Source organism: Periplaneta americana, chromosome 5 (assembly GCF_040183065.1).
Source record: "Periplaneta americana isolate PAMFEO1 chromosome 5, P.americana_PAMFEO1_priV1, whole genome shotgun sequence".
In the NCBI taxonomy this organism is placed as follows: Eukaryota; Metazoa; Arthropoda; class Insecta; order Blattodea; family Blattidae; genus Periplaneta; species Periplaneta americana.
The window spans coordinates 91,569,259-91,590,140 of record NC_091121.1 but is presented as its reverse complement, the minus strand read 5'-3'; the positions used below and the strand labels follow the sequence as shown (position 1 = coordinate 91,590,140).

The following is a 20,882-nucleotide window of genomic DNA, read 5'->3' as shown; positions in this document are numbered from 1 at the left end:
TTTAACAATAATTGTGTATTAATCTATCGATTAATCGATTAAATTCAAATAGCCGATCAAATATTTTGGTCGATCAACAGCACTAGTTTTTATAAATACAAAAATGTATGCTGAAGATGGAGATGCAGGCTCCGAAACATATCTATTAAAATAATTTAAATTAGTTTTTAAAATTATAAATGTAAGTGCTTTTGAAATTGTTGTAATTTATTAAGATTAAAACATATTTTATATCAATAAAAACACTGTTACATTATATAACTTCAAAAGATACGTACAATGTTTGTGAAAATTACGTAAATAATCACGAACTACAAATGAAATACAATTACAAATAAACACAAGATGAGATGAAATACAAAACAAAAAAAAGATAATAAAATGAATTAATAATAAATTATGGGAAATGCAAGCAACTGAAAGGGAGCAATAATAATAAAGAAGTCAGAATAAAACGAAGACAGTTACACACGTGTCTTTGTACTTCGAATAGGAAACCTTACAAAATGTCTCTTTTCATATCCGTCAGGCTGTAATGGAACATTCTTCTCCGAAAGTTATATTTGTTGTTTGTATTTATAAATAAAACTTTTCAGACTATCTTTTGTGTATTCAGTGCAAAGTTTTATATCTTCCCTTTCGTACCTCTTAAACGCAGTCATTTTGAATGCTTGTGGCGTTCCACTTTGTCCACTTCTGCGGTCTCAAGAGACGTCCTAGAGAGACATTTTCAATCACACAGCAACACAGCAAGAGAAGTTGAAGAAGGGGTCAGAGTTCTTACGTGACGTAAATCTAAGACAACTCTAGCTTTACTTCCATGTGCCGGAAACTCTGCTATTGATTTTATTGTTGTTTAAAACTCCATCATCCTTAACTGAGCTTATGCCCGTGTGCACCATTCTCAATTAAAATTTGACCATGGTTAAGTCGGCACTTTACCATTTTCAACGCCAATTTGCGGTGCATCATCCTCGGTTAAAGTTAAACAAGATACAGTAGTTGATGATGATCAAATTTGATCACGGGTGTGGAACCGATTATCTTGAGTTGAATATGGTCAAATCGAGAAAAAACGAGATGACGGCAAAAATTTGTCGTACTTGACGGAATCGAAGAGGAAAAGATGCATCTTGAACACGAAAATCACGGCGGATAATATATAACAGGATTGGTGTTATTGTGGAAAGAGAAGATCCAGAACTCTCTCTTCCATTGTATGTTGCAATTTAAACTATGATGGAAAGTGTCCTGAACAAGTGTTCGACAAAAAATATTTTAATAAAGTCAGATGTGCTACTAAAGGGTATAATAAAAGTAATTCATAATAATCTGGCTGTATTTGTTCTGTATTTCACATTTTCAATGTTGAATAATTTGTTATTGTACGCATGATAATGCATTTACATATTTTATCTTACGAAAATAATAATTATTGTTGTCACTTTCTTTTATTATTTTTTTGTTTCTTTTTTTAACACGAATTTCAGCTTATTTCAGAATTTTGACTTGACAGCTCTATATTAAGAAAAGAAGAGAAAATTGCTTTAAATTTTTTTTTTGTTTGCGTTTTTGTGAAGTGAAAAGTAGTTGAAAATAGTTGAACACTGGCCTCATTGTAAATAGGCTATTGCAAATTACACTGTTCTAAAAAAATGAAATTAATTTTTCTGGGTGTAATATTCTTGATTAACATGGGAATTTACCTCCTGAATTCAAATCTGTAATTCGTTTCTCCATGTCACGCATAGTTTTCAAATTATATGCAATTTCATTTTTTAAATAATTTTTAGTTTCCACACTATGTATTTATATAGGCAAAACATGTAACTATTAATATTTTAGTTACTTATAAAATTATTTACAAACATGTTATGCACTATAAAACAAAAAATATATACAAGCCTTAATATAATAGTTATATTATATGGAAAAACTTATTTAAGATAGAAAATATGAACAAAATACACTTTTCCCTAAGAATTTAAAAGTCTAATTTTTGTCTCTTGTGTTCAATTTTGCAGTCTCTAATAATGTTCCAGCAGTAGTCAGCAAGCATCGCAGGCATCCATTTCCTTTCATACCGCTTTTCCATGGATATTATATCTTTATGGAACCTTTCACCATGTTCGTCGGAGACATCGCTGCAGCTCTCAGGAAAATAATGTAGATGTGAATCTAGGAAATGCACTTTTAAAGACATGTGGCATCCTAGATCCCTATATGCATTTATCATTTGTTGAACCAGTTGTTCGAAGTCGTTAGCTCTTTTTCTTCCCAGAAAATGTTTCGTTACATTCTTGAAACAAGACCACGCTCTTCCTTCTTTTGGTGCATAGCATTGTTCAAAATTTGAGTCCTTCTGAAGTTCTCTACTTTGGGCACCCACAAACACGCTCTCCTTTATTTTTGCTGCAGAAAGACGAGGAAACGTTTTTGAAAGGTACATAAATCCTCTTCCAGATGTGTCCATGGCCTTAACAAATTGTTTAATAAGGCCTAGCTTGATATGAAGAGGGGGCAGCAGAACATCTCAGCTACCAATTTCTCATTCATTATATTTTTTCTCCATCTTTCCACTTACGTTCAGGCCAAATCTTTCTTTTATAATGGGAATTCCTACCGCGACTATCCCACTCACATAGAAAACATCCATATTTGGTGTAGCCTTGTTGCATACCTAATATCATGGCACCTATTTTCATATCACCAGATTTTTCCACTTGTGCTCATTATATTTGATTAATCTCGGCATATTTTTTTAAAATATCATATGACTCTTTAGTCATACTTGCAGAGGCAACTGGGACAAATACATTATGTTCCCATTGTGGAGGAGAATTCCCTTTAGACTGTATTTGAGGCAACTATAAAAAGTCTCCACTCCTGTGGCTCGTGAAGTTCAAAGTATTCATTAGGTCACAAACATCATTGCAGATGCAAAAACAATATTTCATGTAAACAAACAAAACTCACTTCCTCTAACAAGAATTTCAGGTTAAACTCAAGATTTCTCTCTCTCTCTCTCTGTTAGAATCTGTCTATTTTACGTCTATGATTTAAGGGGTTTATGTAAAAGAGAAATATGTAAAATTTTACATATTTTATATATCACAGATGTCGGAATATTATGGTTAAAAATGAATATTTTCTCACATGATAAGAAATGTCTCCACCACTCAAATAATGCCAGTTTAACACGCTACAAAACTCAATTTTAAATGACTTGCTTATTAACATAAAATTTTATTAGCAACAGGAATGCCACAATTTGAAAATGAAAATAAATGAAGAACAAAATTAACTGTTGGCAACTGCTGTTAAGCAAACATAAACTTAAAATGTCAGTTAAATGAGACGTATATTCTCATATTCTCTCGTGTAACTAAAAAACTGTGCCTGATAGCGAGTTTCTGTTTTCAGATTTGAATTTGCCATATGAAAATCCTTTGGAAACACATATTTTCATATAAGAATTTAAATAAATATTTTTATATAAATATATATATATAAATATTTATATAAATAAATATAATATTTATATAAATACAGACATGGAAATCCTACACATAAAAATATAAATAAATATAATATTTATATAAATACAGACATGGAAATCCTACACATACAACCCAAAAACCAAAGCCTCAACACACTAGAACAACATGAAATATACAGACATACTAAAACACAGCCTTATCAAATTCTCAACACACAGATCAATTTCAGAACACACACACTATTTGACACCACATTTCAACATTTTTCAACAATCGAACGCACCCACACAACAGGCAGCGAAGTTCGAGATGACGCCGAGATCTAGTAGGCTCTGAGGATGGTGTGAAGAAGCACCGAAACAGCTGTAAGCCGCACATGCTTACACAATTAACACGAGTAAGATCGCCATTTAATCAATTATTTATATTCGAGTGTTAAAAGTGATGTACGAAAGATTCAACATGGATAGATTAAATTCCTCTGATTTTCAAATGCTTTGTTTCACCGTCTGTAGATGGCCTACCGTACTGTAGCCTGCGCGGAAGTCTGCTTGATCGGGCGGTTGACTCTCGTCTCAAGTCCTTGTTATTCTTACCGTGATTATTTTCGAGAAAAGTTTGTATAGATTTGACATTAGACTGATGGGTCTGTAATTATTGTTCAGATTGTCCTTGTCGTCTTTTTTATGTAGTAACAAATTTGTAAAGTTAAACTCCTGTAAAGAAATCTCCCGTTGAAATCTGCAGGATAGTATAAATATTTTGCTATGTTGACTCAAAGGGGTGATTCACAAGATCCTAAATTGAGTGCCGAGAAACGAAGGAAAAAAGCGACGGCCAACAGGGACTTGAAGAGCTTCTGTGAGTGACGGGATGCAAAAAGTAAGAAATGAAGGAGATGGCAAGTTCGAACTCGATAGCAAATAGGAATCGACATGTGTCCGTAGTCGTAAAAGACCAGATTACAGTGCACATAAAACCAAGAATCAACACTGTCGTATTGTGGCCCTGTGAGAATTTGCGGAGTGTGTTTGGGAGGTAGAGAAAAAAAAAATCGAAGAGTTCGAAACATTTTATGACGTACTAAGAAGTAACTTTTAAATTGTGAATTGAAGAGTCTATAAGTACTGAGATTATTGATTCAGAACCAGGATTTATAGTCCATTACTTTTAAAGAACAAAATATGAGAATCTTCAGAATTCAGTTACCTCTGAACGCATAAGTATATTGTATGAGAGTTTAAAAAGTCAAATCTGTGGAGCAGTAATTTCCAACTCCCGAGCTTATACTATGTTGGAACGCGTTTCCTTTTTCAGAACAGTTGTGAGAGCGCATGAAGGAGGATAATGCTATGTCCCAGATAACCATAGTGAGTGAAAAGCAAATCCGAATGTTGTTTAAAATAAAAATATGTAATGTACAGTTCCAGAAAAAAATGGCCTGCCTGAATTTTCTTACAGAAGTTACAGATTCAAAGCATTGCACATGCTCAGTGCTCCAAAGTATCGCTTTGGCAATTGTTGAAATTCATTTTACGTCGATTGTTGTCAAACCAAAAAGGCATTGGGAAATATACGATGAAAAGTGATCTATTCTTAATACTATAGATGAAAATTTATGAATTCTGCAGTAAAATAGAATGATGGTGAAAGAAAGTAGCTTGCATAATTAAAAAATACTAACGTACTTACTGAAATATAAAGCGCACTTACTTCAGCTGAATTTAGTCTCCAAAATCGAGATGCGTATTACAATCGATGGCGCACTAGATTCGTACACAGACTCGAAAATTCTGCTTAGGTTCTGCGTGTGCTTCGGCTCTGTTCGGTAACCTATTATTATTATTATTATTATTATTATCATCATCATCATTATCAGGCTTAGGAGCCGTGACACTTTAGCAACCAATGTACGCACAACTTGACTATAGAGTTCCTTGAACATAGTAGACAGACATACTGTGAATGTAAACAACGACGTCAATGTGCTGCGTTATATCCTACTGTTAATAGTACAATCTAGTGATGGTGGAAAATGAATTAGGATACATACCTTACAAATTTTCATGTCCCTCGGCGACGTTGAAGACGTTAGCGTTACAATGAACAACTATGTACATACTTGCAACTAGTTCGAAAAAAACTGTTCACTATGAATTGAAAATGCACTGTGATGGCCTGAGTTCGCTTCGTAGGAAGAGACGGAAGAATACTGTACCTCTGATCAGGAACTGGATTGTACTCTAACGCACAGTTAAACAAAACTCAACTCGCCACTTCATTCCATCTGCACTCCGTTGCACTGTAACTTCACTTTATTCTTAAGTTGTCTTGGATCCTAAGCCTGATTATTGTCGTTATCATATATTATTGTTATTATTATTATTATTATTATTATTATTATTATTATTATTATTATTATTATTGGGAGACCGGAGGGAAAAAGATCTTTAGGGAGGCCGAGACGTAGATGGGAGGATAATATTAAAATGGATTTGAGGGAGGTGGGGTATGATGATAGAGACTGGATTAATCTTGCACAGGATAGGGACCGATGGCGGGCTTATGTGAGGGCGGCAATGAACCTTCGGGTTCCTTAAAAGTCATTTGTAAGTAAGTAAGTATTATTATTATTATTGTTATTATTATTCTCATAATCGCCGAAAACGTAGGTTAGATGAAAAAGCACAACTTAACTCAGTTAATAAGATACGGCTTTCGTCTTAGTACAGTGAATAGTTGTTTCGCCATTCGACTTGGAAACGTAAAGGTCGAGTGTGTCACTAGTCAATAGAATAACAAAAATGTTACCCAAGAACTTAAATTGTCTGTTTGCGCGTAATTAGGAAATCTGCGGTTGCTATGAATATCAAGTAACGCACCATATTGACTGTAGGTGAAATCAGATCACAACTGGTCGCGATATTTGCATCTAATAACTCGGGAACGGTCAGTGCTTCTTTCGAAATTTTAGATTCCGTATTTTCAGTTAAGCTGTGTTTTGATTTTTATAAAAAAAGAATTCCATCTGTATATTGTAGTTTCCTTCTCAGCTTAGCTTTGTATAATATATTACATTTGTGTTATCACTCTTTGCAGAACTTATGATCAACTCGTCGGAGTGCGCATGCGTCGAGAGATCCGTTCTCTGCAACAACATGGGACTTACACTACCACCACCATTTCTACCAGCACGCGGAATAGAATTGCTGTAAGTTGCTTTAATCTTAATATTAATCAATGGGTAATGTGGATAGAAGTGAGATTCACGTTTTATCTCTGTACTAAATTTCACTCGAGGGATATTCAACCTGTGTATAGACCTTCTATAGAAAACTGACTTGGTGCCCCATTAGACTAGATCCTACTATAACAGCAAGAAATGAATGGTTCGTTTCCAAAACCTGTTAGTTTGCTCAAAAACCGGTTTTGAACCAATAACGGAATAAACATATTTCTTACATTCTGAATCCAACATTAAATTATTTTTTGCCAATTCCTACTATTTGTCACTGAAGAATTGTATTTAAAAGTATTATTCCTTTTTCAAAACCTTCTATTTTTTCAGGCCAAAATCTATTATCTTATCTTTTAATTTAGAAATTGTTGCTAAACTATAAAGTATTCTAATACAGTTAGTACATAGAATGGTATAAAATATCTGTAAGATAAGAATAAACATGCATTTTTAAATTGGTTCGTATATTTCAAAGCCAGTAATCTCCTTCCTGTAAAAATAACTGAAAGTAAAAGTGAAATAGCAGATTCTGAAAACAATTCAAATTTGACTACCGACTGACTTGGTGCCCCATTAGACTAACAGTCAGAATGGCTACAGATTTCCTCCCCATTAAAAAGTGCCTCATTGAAGTAAAACAATGTGTATGTCCTTGAGAAATACGGATTTTATTCAAAAGATTGTTTTTTTTTTTATTGGGTTATTTTACGACATTGTATCAACATATAGGTTATTTAGCATCTGAGTGATATGAAGGTGATAATGCCGGTGAAATGAGTCCGGGGTCCAGCACCGAAAGTTACCCAGCATTTGCTCATGTTGGGTTGAGGGAAAACCCCGGAAAAAAATCTCAACCAGGTAACTTGCCCCGACCGGGATTCGAACCCGGGCCACCTGGTTTCGCCGCCAGACGCGCTGACCGTTTCTCCACAGGTGCAAAAGATCAACATCTTTATGACAAATAATATGTTAAAATTTCTCTGAGCTCTTTATTAAAACTACTTGTTTGTTGGCATATTTTGAGTTTTTAATTCCAATAATTGTTTTCAATAAATAAGATAGTTCAGTTTTAATTTAGGACATCAATGAGTTTGTATTGTTTTATGAACTAGCCGCCACTGAGCAGTAGCAAGGAGGGTTTTGGGCAATCTAACGCAAGAAGTGATTTAGGTGAGTTTCCTAAATATATAAAAATGCCTGCCACCGCATTGGTCTAAATTAAAGTGGCATCTTGGCTTGGCTATACTAGTTTCCATGTTTAAAGCGACGAAAGAGGAAGCAGGAAGTTCTATAGGCGAGGGGTGAGTGCGGGCTAGAGGGGTAGCTTGTACAGCGTTGCAACATTGGGTGAGAACGTAACTTTTCACTGGCGTTTACAATAGAAAAATTCGTCCACTAGTAACAAACTGGCAATGTAATGCCACCGAGCGCGGTGCAATATTCTCTTGTTCGCCGGAACAATGTTACCAAACTTATGGCGTCAGGCCACACGTGTTATGTAATTGCTTTCGTGTTCTGTATCATTGCCGCTATAATTGAGGGGTTTGGTGCAAGAACCTGATAAGTCCAGAAAAACACTTTTGGAGTAAATGCAAAAACAAAGTTTGGCATCCATTGAAGGCATGTATTTTTAGGAATTGTACAAATGTAATGGTACTGAACGATTTCTGTATGTTTTTTGTTTGTTATATACGAATATCAATTATAAAATTATAGATGTGCGTTTTAAAATTAATTATATATTTATTTGGACTTATCTTGGTTTTGCACCAAACATTTAAAATCTGACATATGATTTGGGAAAGACCATTATTATCTAAGTAAATATCATGAAAAACAATATATGAACAATGCAAGATCATTATTTTGTTATTAACTATTAATAATCTTACAATATCTTTTACATGTGAATCATATTATACTACAAAAGTGCAAATTTTTGCATTTATAAAAAGTCCTGTTCAATTTTGAAATATTTAAGTGTACAAATGCCAAGAGAATAGTTATCAAACTACACTGTTTACATTCTCAATAAATTCTGTTGAAGTGAATAATTAAATTATTATGGTTTCATGCTATATTTAAATACTTACAATAATAATAATAATAATAATAATAATAATAATAATAATAATAATAATAGTAATAATAATAATAATCGTCGTCGTCGTCCACACCTTTGGAGTAACAGTTAGCGTGTCTAGCCGCGAAACCAGATGGTCCGGGTTCGATTCCCGGTCGGGACAATTTACCTGGTTAAGGTTTTTTCCGGGGTTTTCCCTCAATCCAATATGAGCAAATGCTGGGTAACTTTCGGTGTTGGACCCCGGACTCATTTCACTGGCATTATCACCTTCATCTCATTCAGACGCTAAATAACCTAAGCTGTTGACAAAGCGTTGTAAAATAACCTACTAAAATTAAAAAATAATAATCATCGTAAATTTATCAGAATACCAGAACGTATAAAAATGGTAATACTGTACAGAAATAAATATAGTACACTAAAATATAAAAGGAAACAGAATTTAGTAGAAAGAAAGATGCATTATATAAAGATAATACCAGTAGGCCTATTGTATTTAGTAGGTTATTCAATGTTAGTAACAAGTTAATGAAAATATTGTGAGTTAACTTGATATCGGTAATCAAATAGAGAAAACAGGAAATGAAATTAATTGAAATACAGCATCCACTCTAAGTCTTTAACTTCTTATTCAGAATCATCTGAGCTATGTTCACAAGCTTCATTGGCACTACCTTGAGAATGATACATTTTCTCGTAGAACCCCATGTCTGCTGAAGCAATGTACAGTATATCATTGCCAGTTTCATCACATCTTCATATTTTAAGCCCTTTAAACAGGCAATGGCCCATTGTACAATAATATCTCTGGAAACCAAGCTCTCCGTTGGTTGTTTTCTTCAGAAAACTGAACCCTGAAAAAACAGTTGCCTATTGATGTTGGCTGACTTTCAATATAGATTTGTGCTGGGAACTGTATTTAAATACTTTATATTGAGACTTTATATTGAAATTCTTGTTTTCATGTTTCCTTTAAACAAAGGTTTGAAATGGTATCTGAAGATTTGAACATGGTTTGTGTGACAGGAACAACTGTAAATAACGTAGATGATTTCCTGAGAAGTTATTGACATTCTTCAGGACTAATCAATCCAGTTATATGCCTTTTATTCTTTTCATTAATGTCAAAGTCCCTGTCACATAACTTGTATGCATATGAGAAGTTACGAACCCCTGAATCTTCACCTTTTCTAGGCCTTCGTCGTTGAATAGATCTTGGTGTAATGGATGCACACAAAAGTCATCTTGTGCTTTCTTACTTAAAAGACAGTTTAACTTGGTTATTATTTCCTTTTTTTCTTCTCCGTCCAATATATCAACATATTTTCGCCTACAATTATATGCAGGGCCTATTGCACGAGCTGCATGAGACATAATAATTCACCCTTTAATCTTTTCACTTTGTCTCTGTTTATTTTCCATTTACTGGGGTCACGTTTTCTTATCCTTGAATGTTCACCATTATCACTATCACTGATTGAATTATCAGTTGACATGTTTGAAACACACAATAAACTGACAAAGCTACACTACATCTCGTTCATTCACCCATTTTACTAAAAGGAAACAACTGCTACACTTGTGCTATCATCTTTTGGTGCAAGAACCAGACAAGTCCAGGACTAGGCTGATTCTTGCTCCAAACACACCCACGGTCTCTGTTGGCAACTAAGCATATCTCATTCAGATAAGTCCACACAACTCTGGTTCTTGCACCAAAAGATGCTCACTGTCGTATTATATATCATGCATACTCTAACTCGTTTTCGACCAAAAGTGGACTTATCTGGTTTTTGCACCAAACACCTCAATTGCGAGTGTAAAAGTGTTACCGGTACTAATACTGTGATTAAAAGAAGCATGTTATCAACATGAAAAGGAAGCGAAGAATATAAGACGGTGGAAATAGAAATTATCTATGTGGCAACAGAGCCTCTGACAACAACATGTCTTTTCCTGTTTAGTCGCTTTATAAGGTGGAAACTAGTATAGGCTTTAAGTGAGCTAGACCCGGGACGAGTCAGTACACTTGGGCACGGTTTGGATCATTGTGCGCCCTTATATCTATGTGACGGTTGTCTAAGTCCGACAGGTGGCCTTGGTGGCATTCGTGAATTCCACGCTGACAGTTGGGCCATCCTGCCTCATCCCCTGTTAGAGCCAGGCTCCACTTCGCGGAAGAGTAGCCTGATAAGCCCCAGGGGCCCGGAGCACCAAATCCTTCCTGATCAGCCTACGCTGACAAGTGGACCATCCTGTCTCAGCTCCTGTTAGAAACAGGCTCCACTTCGCGGAAGAGTAGCCCGATAAACCCCAGGTGCCCGAAGCCCCAAGCCCTTCATATACCAGCATCGGAAACCCGTACTCTCTCCAAAACGTCAGCCTATTTTTACCATTGCTGATGATAGATGAAATGAGGGGGAAGTGGAGAGTGTTGGTAGAATGATAGAGGAAACGAGAGTATCCCGAGAAAAACACTACGCAACGTCTGTTTTGTCCACCACAAATTCCATCACGTCCTGGTCGGGGAAAGTAGCATCGTACTCTAGTGGCGTGCTTAAACGTAGTACTGTACAGATACGGAATTAAAATTTGGAGCGAATTTTGACTCCACCTCTATGTCTTCAAAGATTTCACGCGACTATCCACAAGTAGCATATATATAGGGATTCTTGTTTACTGCACTAGCGTAGTGTGTCGTGAACGAAACACACAATAAGGGAGCTCCTAATTTTATTTTTATATGTTACATTATACATCAATAACGATCGAGAAAGCAAGACTAATGGCGTCCGCAAAGCCGAAAACCCGCACGACAATGCTGTACGTGTCGCGTCGTTGACGTAAAGACTGCTTGTGAGTGTTTCGAGACGTCGAGATTGATTACTCCCGAAGTCCCGAACGTCAAGCAATCTTGAATCGTCACAGTTGTTTATACCTGACGGAACTTTTATCTACTTTGGCAACTATTATATATGTATAAACAATCAAGTAGCCTATTTGAAACATCATCTCTACTTTTCAGTGTATAATAATCCGTTACCCAGTCTTTATTTAATTACTAGGCCCATATTAAAAGGCTAGGCATTTTCTTTTCATATTTTTGAGATCAAGTGTGCAATCTCAAGTAAAAAGGTTTTAACGCTGTTTTATGTTTCTTAGAAATGCAAATTTATTTGAGAATGTTTTTTATTTTATATAACCATAGATAATGTGATATAATAGAACCAGAACATTTTTATAACTAGGATACTGTTCTGTTTTGTCTTTTGTCTCATTTATTTCAATGATGTATGTTATTCAGTTACGAAATCTTTGCACGCCGGCCAAATGCTATTTCGAGAATGATGAGCGAGACTCAAAGCGCACGAGAATGATGAGACGAGACTCGAAAGACAAATGCAACGAACACAGCGAGCGAGAGCTGCAGTTAGTTTTTTTCATCTCTAATCTGTACATGAATGTCACCATGCTAGTTAAAAGCACCTAAAAGGTAAGCAACCCAGCTTACATAATGTGCGTGAAGGTTGTCGCTTTAATGACGTACCACTGTTACGCGGTACGTTTCTGGAAAAAGGTTTCTCATGACAACTTTTCTTCTTCTGATCTCTTTACCATTGCTAGAAGTTTGTAATGCAGTCATGCTAACACCTTCTCTTTCTGTGAGTGATTTTATAATGTTTATTTTCGTGATATATTTTCGTACGTAAGTCTATGTGATTCCGAAATCAGTTTCTGCTTAATCCCACCCTTTCTTGAAGACACTAGATAAATTTTAGATGCCGCCGTAAATTTTGGTTTTACATTCTGTCACTTCTTGTCACGTCAATTAGTCCTACGGATCTTAAATTTCTTTCAATATTTCTTAAACAACTCCAATAGTATCGAAATGCAAGTATATCTGTGAATGAAGAAAAATTAATTCAGCATAGCTTTAGTAGTAATTTATTACGTGTTTCACTTTCAAATGCTGTGCGGAATAAAATAAGCTGCTCTATTTGTCTGATTATTTGATGTTACTTTTCCACCCGAAGTCCCTAGCGTATACTCACTGTTCTCTGGCGTTGACGAGGGAATCTACTTTGATATACGGTCGTCTTTGTTATGAAACAAAACCCGCAAATGGTTCTGTCTCCCAGTGAAAATACGAAACTTACTGTTACGTTTCAAAAGCTTTGTGAACTTTAGAAGGGATTTAAAGACATTGTCATGCTCACAAAAGAAAGAGAATTTTGTTAAAATGTTACTAACATTTTCTGCTCTATTAAATATGAAACTTTGGGAATAAATGTTACCTCATTATACATTTGCAGAAATAATGTTCAAAGAAAACAGAATTGTACCTATGCCGTTCTAATGACTAGCCCATTTCTGTTGCAAAGTGGGTCATTTTATTAAAGAATACATATCTCCAGCGTGCCAATGGAGATAATTTATCATAAGTTTTGTTCTCCGCATTCTGCTTAAGAAATGAGAATAAGGAACAACTGGAAAATGCGCACGGTAGACCAACGCCAATTAAGCTGGCCACTAGTCACCGGGCCGTACCGAGCTGTGTGAAACAAAAAACAATCGAAATGATGATAGTAAAATTCGCGACTTTATTCTTAAATAATTTACTCCACTAATTGTCAAGTGCGAGGCTTAAGGCCCATTCACAATGAAAATTAAACGTAACCGTAACATAAACACAGAAGTTTGCGCCCAGACTACCAAATGGGATCATTCACAATGATTCACATAAGCATTGACATAAATATTACCGTAAGACGTTAACATGAAAGTTTGCGAACTCCAAACTTTCATGCTTATGCTTACGTGATTTGCAAACAGAACACAATCGTGGAGCGCTGAAGCATACGACAGAATATGAGGAAATGGCGTCGCTGTTATGTTTCCATGGTTACCAAGTATGTTTGCTGTTATGTTTATGTTCCCATCGTGAATGATGGTATGACTTCTTAATTTTGCTGTAACGTTAAGTTAACGCTTACGTTATTTAATTTTCATTGTGAATGAGCCTTTACGGAGTAAAACGAACACTGAAAGAAAATGCAAATGATATCTATAGTACAAAGGTTATCACAAGAAAATAAAGAAAAAGAAAGGTGCGGTTCAGGGAATATCATTGAAATGAACGAAAGTAAATTTGCGGTAAATGTTCGTCAAAGCGTTAATTACGTATTTATGACAGCGTTGTAATTCTATTTTTTGTCTAGAGAAAGTACATAACATTTTTATATTATATGCGAGTAATGTGTAATATGTACGAGTAATGAAACAGTTTATGTTTAAAGTTACAAATTATTTATTAAGTACAATATGATATAATTTAAATTAATACATGGAGAATGATATGAAATCTTATGTTTAAATTAATAAGTTTTGTCAAGCACATAAAATATGATAGCATTTGTCCTACATAATATGCAAATGAAGTTTATATTAAAATACTCAGTCATTTGGCTATCCCCTCAACTAACCTAACCTAATCTAACCTAATCTTGTCACCTCGACCTCATATCACTTATCTATCCCGTCATCAAACCCCCTCTAACTTGTCACATTCCACAACCTCATGTCATTTAGCTATCCCCTCATCTAAGCCACGTTATTTACACGCAATATATACCTACGCAAATAGACGCTGGAGGAGAGTAAAACATAGTCGAACACAATATCCTTTGTTGATAAGAAATGCTAAATATTGATGAGGAACAACTTAATTCTAATGGGAATATATTTCAAAATACTTTTAAAGAACAACATAATTCTAACGAGAGTATAGACATATTTCAAAATATTAATAATCACTATCACTGTCCGTGTGTCTAATTTAAACTAATATATGTATCTCCCCATCAAACCCTACCGAACCTTGTCGCTAACAGTGGTGCTATCTCTTAGTACTTCTAACGACGTCACAGGCCAACGTCATGCCCTTACGTTGGCGATATTGTGTATTCAGTTCTATTTAGTTGTAACCGTAACGGCATGGTTGAAAGCTACCGTAGCTAATTCTTCAATTTAGCGGAGAAGGAATATTTCAACACCATATTTTTGTAATTCAGCTGGAAAATAAACACTTATGAAACGTGTAAATAACACAGAGTTTAAGAGAAGTTAGACATATGGATCGATAGAAGAATAATCGAGACAGTTATTTCTGCATTGTCAATAAAAACCACCAGCGTCACGTACCTACATTACCAGGAATTTCGTAATTTCTACTATTTTCCCTAAGAGGAATTTATCCGAAGTAGCTTGCTCTATAAATATAGGCCTATGCAAGGAGATATCTTAAAATTAGCCGCAATTAATCTTTAATGTATTCCATCTGTTCTGGAACTTAATATTTCCAACGTTTCGGAACTGCATACAGATTCCACCATCGGGGAAAATAGGTAAGATCAATGGGGTTGCCTGCTCTGTTAGGTTTGTTACACCAGGCTAATCTGAACGTCTGAGCAAAGACAATATTTCACTGTTGTTTATATAGGAAACTAATTGCTGAAGTTAAAATATGGACACACTTCAAATCACATCCCACCACTACTTCGGATAGAGCAGCGATGTCAAGGTCAAGAGCACGTAGACGGTCCTGCGTGCGATCAAGCGCTCACTGGTTGCAATGAATCAATTATGCAGGAAGGGCAGAGAATAAGAAGGGGTGAGCAAAGTGAAGTCTATTGGCCTATCACTGCAAGATGAATTAAACTGTTTTTAAATAATAAATAACGTGTTACATTCATACAAGACGACAAGAAATAAGAACATGTTTTGTAGAGTGTACCTCTCTAATAAATGCAGCGAATTATAAAATAGTAAGCTACAATAAATAATATACATAACTTCTCCTTAACTTACATAGTTTCAGATAATAGCTAGAATACAATAATTAATTTTTATATAATTATCTAATAGTCCAACAGTAGAAGAACACTGTTTTCCTGTTTTAAACTTACCAATATAAAAGTGAAAGAAATTACAGGACTTGTGCATACGGAAAAATGAAATATTAGGCCTGCAACAAATAGTATACATAGTATATTTTCTTTATCTTAGCGGTTTCAGACAATGAGGCTTACCTAATTATGTACATCAATTAATAATTTCAGGCGTTTCACATTGCTTCTCTTTGTAACTAAATGCTAAACATATTATATCAGACAAAGAACATTATATCCTCTTTCACTCATAAGGAGACAAGAGTCCAGTCAGTCTAAAATTTACTGAACGACTTTTTCCTCAATGTCTTACATACAACCCTTGAGTTCATCAGTGACTTGTACCTGCGTGCCTACGTGCTCTGAACATCGCGTACGGGCGATGAGGCACGCTTGCGCTCTCGTTGACATCACTGGGATAGAGCAATCGGATCTCGTCTACACGTCCCTGATCTCTACTAATCTGTGGCCCTGAGAGTGTTAGAGAAATAATTATCTTTCAGATCATCTTAATTTGATATGCCACTCAATTCAAAATGTTTTATGAAATGAGAGGAAACCTGAGGTGAAGTGCAAAGTGTTAGTAAAATGAAGATTGTTAAGTTGAGGAAAATGGAAAAATACGAAAAAAAAAAAAAAAAGTTCTCTCTTTGAAGGCGTCTTCTCAGCCCACAGAATGTTAAGCCCGCGCTTTATCAATGAGCTCTGAGGTTGGGGGCGCTCTCAGCGAGGTTACTGAACCATATGTTTATATTCTGTAGGAAAATGACAACGTTGGGAGTTGCTACGGTAACGTAAAGAGAAACTGTAAAGCAACAGGAAATTACAGTCCTGAAATTTCTTTCTTTGCACGTTCACAGGGAATGTCATGGCCGTTATATAGCAGGTAGGCCAAGAACCAAACGACAGTTTTGTAAAAGTAGAATAAATGTTAATGTTTGACTGACTAGAATAATTAAAAAAGAATAAGATGCAGATGAAATCCTAAGAAATTAATACATAATGATACTGAAGATATTCAAAGAAAATTATGACTTGAGTTCTGCAAGGGAAACATTGACAATTTTAGTATGTTTTGATAGTGAGAGTTTTGATTGATTATAGTGCTAAATGGACATAAACAAATGAGATAAGCGCAAAGTTCAGTAAACTTGGAGGCACTTTTAAAGAAACATTGCAGGAAGGAGATAAGCAGGCGAGACATGCATAAACAAAGAAGTAATTCGGTGTATGTTAACTGAAGATATAAAACTTATTCTAGAAAATCCTTGTGTCAAAGTTACAATATGACATTTATCATAGCTAAACAACACATTTTAATTGGAAATGCTGATTCTTGACTCTCAAAGAAGGAAGGAGAGAGGGCGAGTAAGGTAGAGTGAGAGAGAGGTCAAGACAGGGTGAGACGAAGCCTAATGTAGGTTAAGAGGGAGCCTAAGGCAGGCTGAGAGGGATGCTAAGGCAGGGTGAGAGGGAGTCTAAAGCAGGCTGAGAGGGAGCTTAAGGCAAAGAGAGAGAGAGAGAGAGAGAGAGAGCCTAAGGCAGGATGAGAGGAATCCTAAGGCAGGGTGAGAGGAAGTCTAAGGCAGGGTGAGAGGGAGCTTAAGACAGAGAGAGAGAGCCTAAACAGGGAGAGAAAGGGACACTGAGGGAGAGGGAGACAGAAGGAGGGACATGGATTCAGAGAGAGGAAGCGGAAAAGAGGGAGAGGAAGAGAGAGACAGAAAAGAGGAAAGACAGACAGATAGAAAGGGGAAAGGAAAATATAAGGAGAGCAAAACAGAGAGAGAAAAAGGAAGAGGAAGGCAAAGGGAGAAAGAGAGAGACACAGAGAAGAAGAGGAGAAAGGAGAAAAGCGACAGGAAAGGAAAAAGGAGGGGAAGGAGATGGAAACAGAAAAAGTGGAAGGAGAACAAAGGGAGAAAAATGAAGAGGAAGGCAGAGGGAGAAAGAGAGACAGACAGAGAATAAGAGGAGAAAGAAGAAAAGCGACAGGAAAGGAAAAAGGAGAAGAGGGAGATAGAAACAGAAAAAGTGGAAGGAGATAGAGGAAGGGAAAGAGAGATAGAGAGATGATATAGAGAGCGATAGAGAGAGGAAGTGGAAGAGGAAGATAGAGGAATAGGAAGACGGAGAAAGAGAGAGGAAGGGAAAGAAAGAGAGAAAGTGGAAGAGGGAGGGAAGGAGGTAGATAGATAGATAGATAGATAGATAGATAGATAGATAGATAGATAGATAGATAGATAGATAGATAGATAGATAGATAGATAGATAGATAGATAGAAGAGCGAGATACAGGAATAGGAAGACAGACATAGAGAGAGGAAGGGAAAGAGAGAAATAGAGAGAGGACTTGGAAGAGGGAGATAGAGAAAGTGGAATAGGGAGATAAAGTGGAAGAGGGAGATAGAGAGAGGAAGAGGAAGAGGGAGATGGAGAGAAGAAAGGGAAGAGAGAGAGGAATGGGAAGGAGAGAGATAGGAAAGGAAAGAGGGATATGAAGGGAGAGAGGGGGAAAAAGGAAAGTGGGAGATGCAGAGAGAAAGAAAGGGAAAGAGATAAATTGAGAGAAAGGAAGAGAAAGATGGAAAGAAAGTGAAAGAAGAAGCTGGAGTAGAGGGACGGAGGGGAAGAAGAAAGTGGCGAGAGAGAGGAATGAGAAGAGGAAGATGGCGATAAAGAGAAAGGGAAAGAGGAAGCTGGAGAGAGAGAGAGGAAGGAGACGAGGAAGGTGGCGAGAAAGAAGAATGGGAAAAGCCAGACGGAGAGAGAGATAAAAAGGGAGAGGAAAAGAGAGAAAGGAAAGGGAAGAGGAAGACGGAAAGAGTGGAAGGGGAAGAGGGAGGCTGAGAGAGAGGAAGGAAGAATTAGACAGAGGGAGTGGATAGAGAGACAAGAGGAGATTGAAAGATGATAGAGGAGAAAAAACACATACAGAAACAGAAAGAGATAGACGAGGAGAGAAAGAGACAAAGAAGAGGACGGAAAGAGAATGAAAAAGGGAGGAGAAAGAGATAGAGATGGGAAGAAAGAGACACGGAGATGAGAAGAGAAAAAGAAACAGATGATAAAGTGATGGGAAGTGAGAAGAAGATAGAGATGGGGAGAGAGATGGAGACAGAGGTTGGGAAGAAGGAAGATAAGAGAGATCGGGGACAAAGAAGTAGCGAGAAAGAAAGGGACAGAGAAGTGGGGAGGGTAAGTAGAGGGAGGGATCGGAGAAGGGGAGAAACAGAGGTATATTTAATTACTTACTTATACATTATGTATTGACATTTTCTTAAACAGCAATCTGTACTGTTTTTTTCAGGGATTTGACCGGGAGCTCGTTTCCAGTTTTGAATGCAACAATTATGGACACTCTTCCGGACCTCGAGATTCTGTAAGTATACAGTTATACATAGCAATTTTCACTGGGCTAGCGCATATAGCGCATACATTCTTCACGTTTCCCTCTCAATAATAAAATTCTGTATTCATGCAGCAATTAGATACTGAAGAATACTGAAGTCCGATTATGTTTTCTTTGTACGGAGGAGGGACCCGAAGGTTTGCACTGCAGCCTGAGGCTTATTGTGCTTACCACTCCTATTCTCTGTGAATGATTGGCTAGTCTAACGGCCGCGCTCTTGTACAAGTACAACACGCCACACCTTGAACGAGATCCGGTTTAGTCAGCTGACGGCTGTTCACTTGAGAGTACGGGAATTAGATCTTGAACAGATCCTCAGGTATTTGTGAAAATTAATCAACCAATCAATAGTTAACAGATCGATAAGCTAGACCTTGTTCTGTGATAACTGATAAGCATAAGTATAAAATGTTGTATATTTGTGTATATACTCGTTCTATATCTTTACATTACAAAATAATACTATTTTACTTTTTATTATGTAGGCTTACAATTTATTGTGCAATTTCTCCAAAGATTTTTGAGACAAACAAGTAAAAAAATATATATATATACTACGACTCACCTAGTTAATATTGCTTCATCAATGATTTTAAACATGTGAGTGCATTCACATGCTCCGAATTAAATGCTTCTCTACGTTTAGTAACAATGTTTCCTACATCACTAAACATGAAAAAAACTTTTTTTCTCTCAATTACTTCTTTACGATTGTTCGATTTTAATCCGAACGTTTCACATAGTTTACCTCTCAAATTCTCATATGACACAATGGAGTTTTCACTTTTCACAGACCATATAAATTTGATTTTTTTCTTTAGCAAACTAAACACGCAACCTTCATCTACAAACTCAGTTAAGGAACTGCAACAATGCATCGGTCAAAACAGCAAACTGGCAACTATTATAATCGGGTTACAAAATTTTATAAAGAGAAGAAGATAGTTACTCCCTCACTTGCACACAGTGTAGTCATGGCTAAGGGATGAGGGGGTGAATCCTCGAGAAGTATGTATTTCATATGCTAGGAAGACGAGCTGACAAGGTGGAAGTTTTCTTGGAAAACCATGCAAGTTAATAAGGATTTTTCATTTTGTTTCAACTTTCAATAGAGGTAGACTAGATCACTGTCCTCATATCTCCATCTCTTTCTGAAGTGCTTATGCAAATATTTGTCCTATGCTACCTGCTACACAGTTACAGAATAACGGTACTATTATGCTTTGATGTAAGCCATTTCTGAGAGACTAATATTGGTGGAATTTTTAGTCTGAGTTTGCATTAACAAAATTATAATTAATATCAAGTTCAACCGATTAATTTTAATCAATTCGATTATTCGATTAACTATTTTTAATCGATTAATGTTACAACAAAAATTGATCGATTAAATCCGACAACACTACTAAAACTCATAAAATATTAATCCCTGAAGGCTTACTTTGTATATAATGGTGAAAAAGCTGCTACGAATTATTTAGGAACGAAGATATTTTGACATTTGAAATATTTATTTCATATTTTCCCAAAATAAATGTTATATTTTCGCAAACTTTTCTTCATATTGTGCAGGTCTCTACACATAACCTTAGTAAATGCAAATGTTTTGATTGCCATATCTCTGCATCATGATGATAAAATATATCACGAAGAATGGTCGTAGTGCTTTTTTTCGAAGAGTTCCGGAAGTGACAGTATA

General features: G+C 36.0%; 1 protein-coding gene across 1 annotated transcript in view; it reads left to right on the top strand.

The window, feature by feature from the left end:
- LOC138700427 (relaxin receptor 1-like) overlaps window positions 1-20,882 on the top strand; it is a 217,732-nt gene that overhangs the window by 57,356 nt on the left and 139,494 nt on the right. Inside the window, exons 3-4 of the mRNA XM_069827044.1 lie at window positions 6,600-6,711; window positions 19,082-19,153. Of these exons, the coding sequence (XP_069683145.1) occupies window positions 6,628-6,711; window positions 19,082-19,153 (156 nt within the window). The 5' untranslated portion in view covers window positions 6,600-6,627. The remainder of the gene's footprint in view (window positions 1-6,599; window positions 6,712-19,081; window positions 19,154-20,882) is intronic.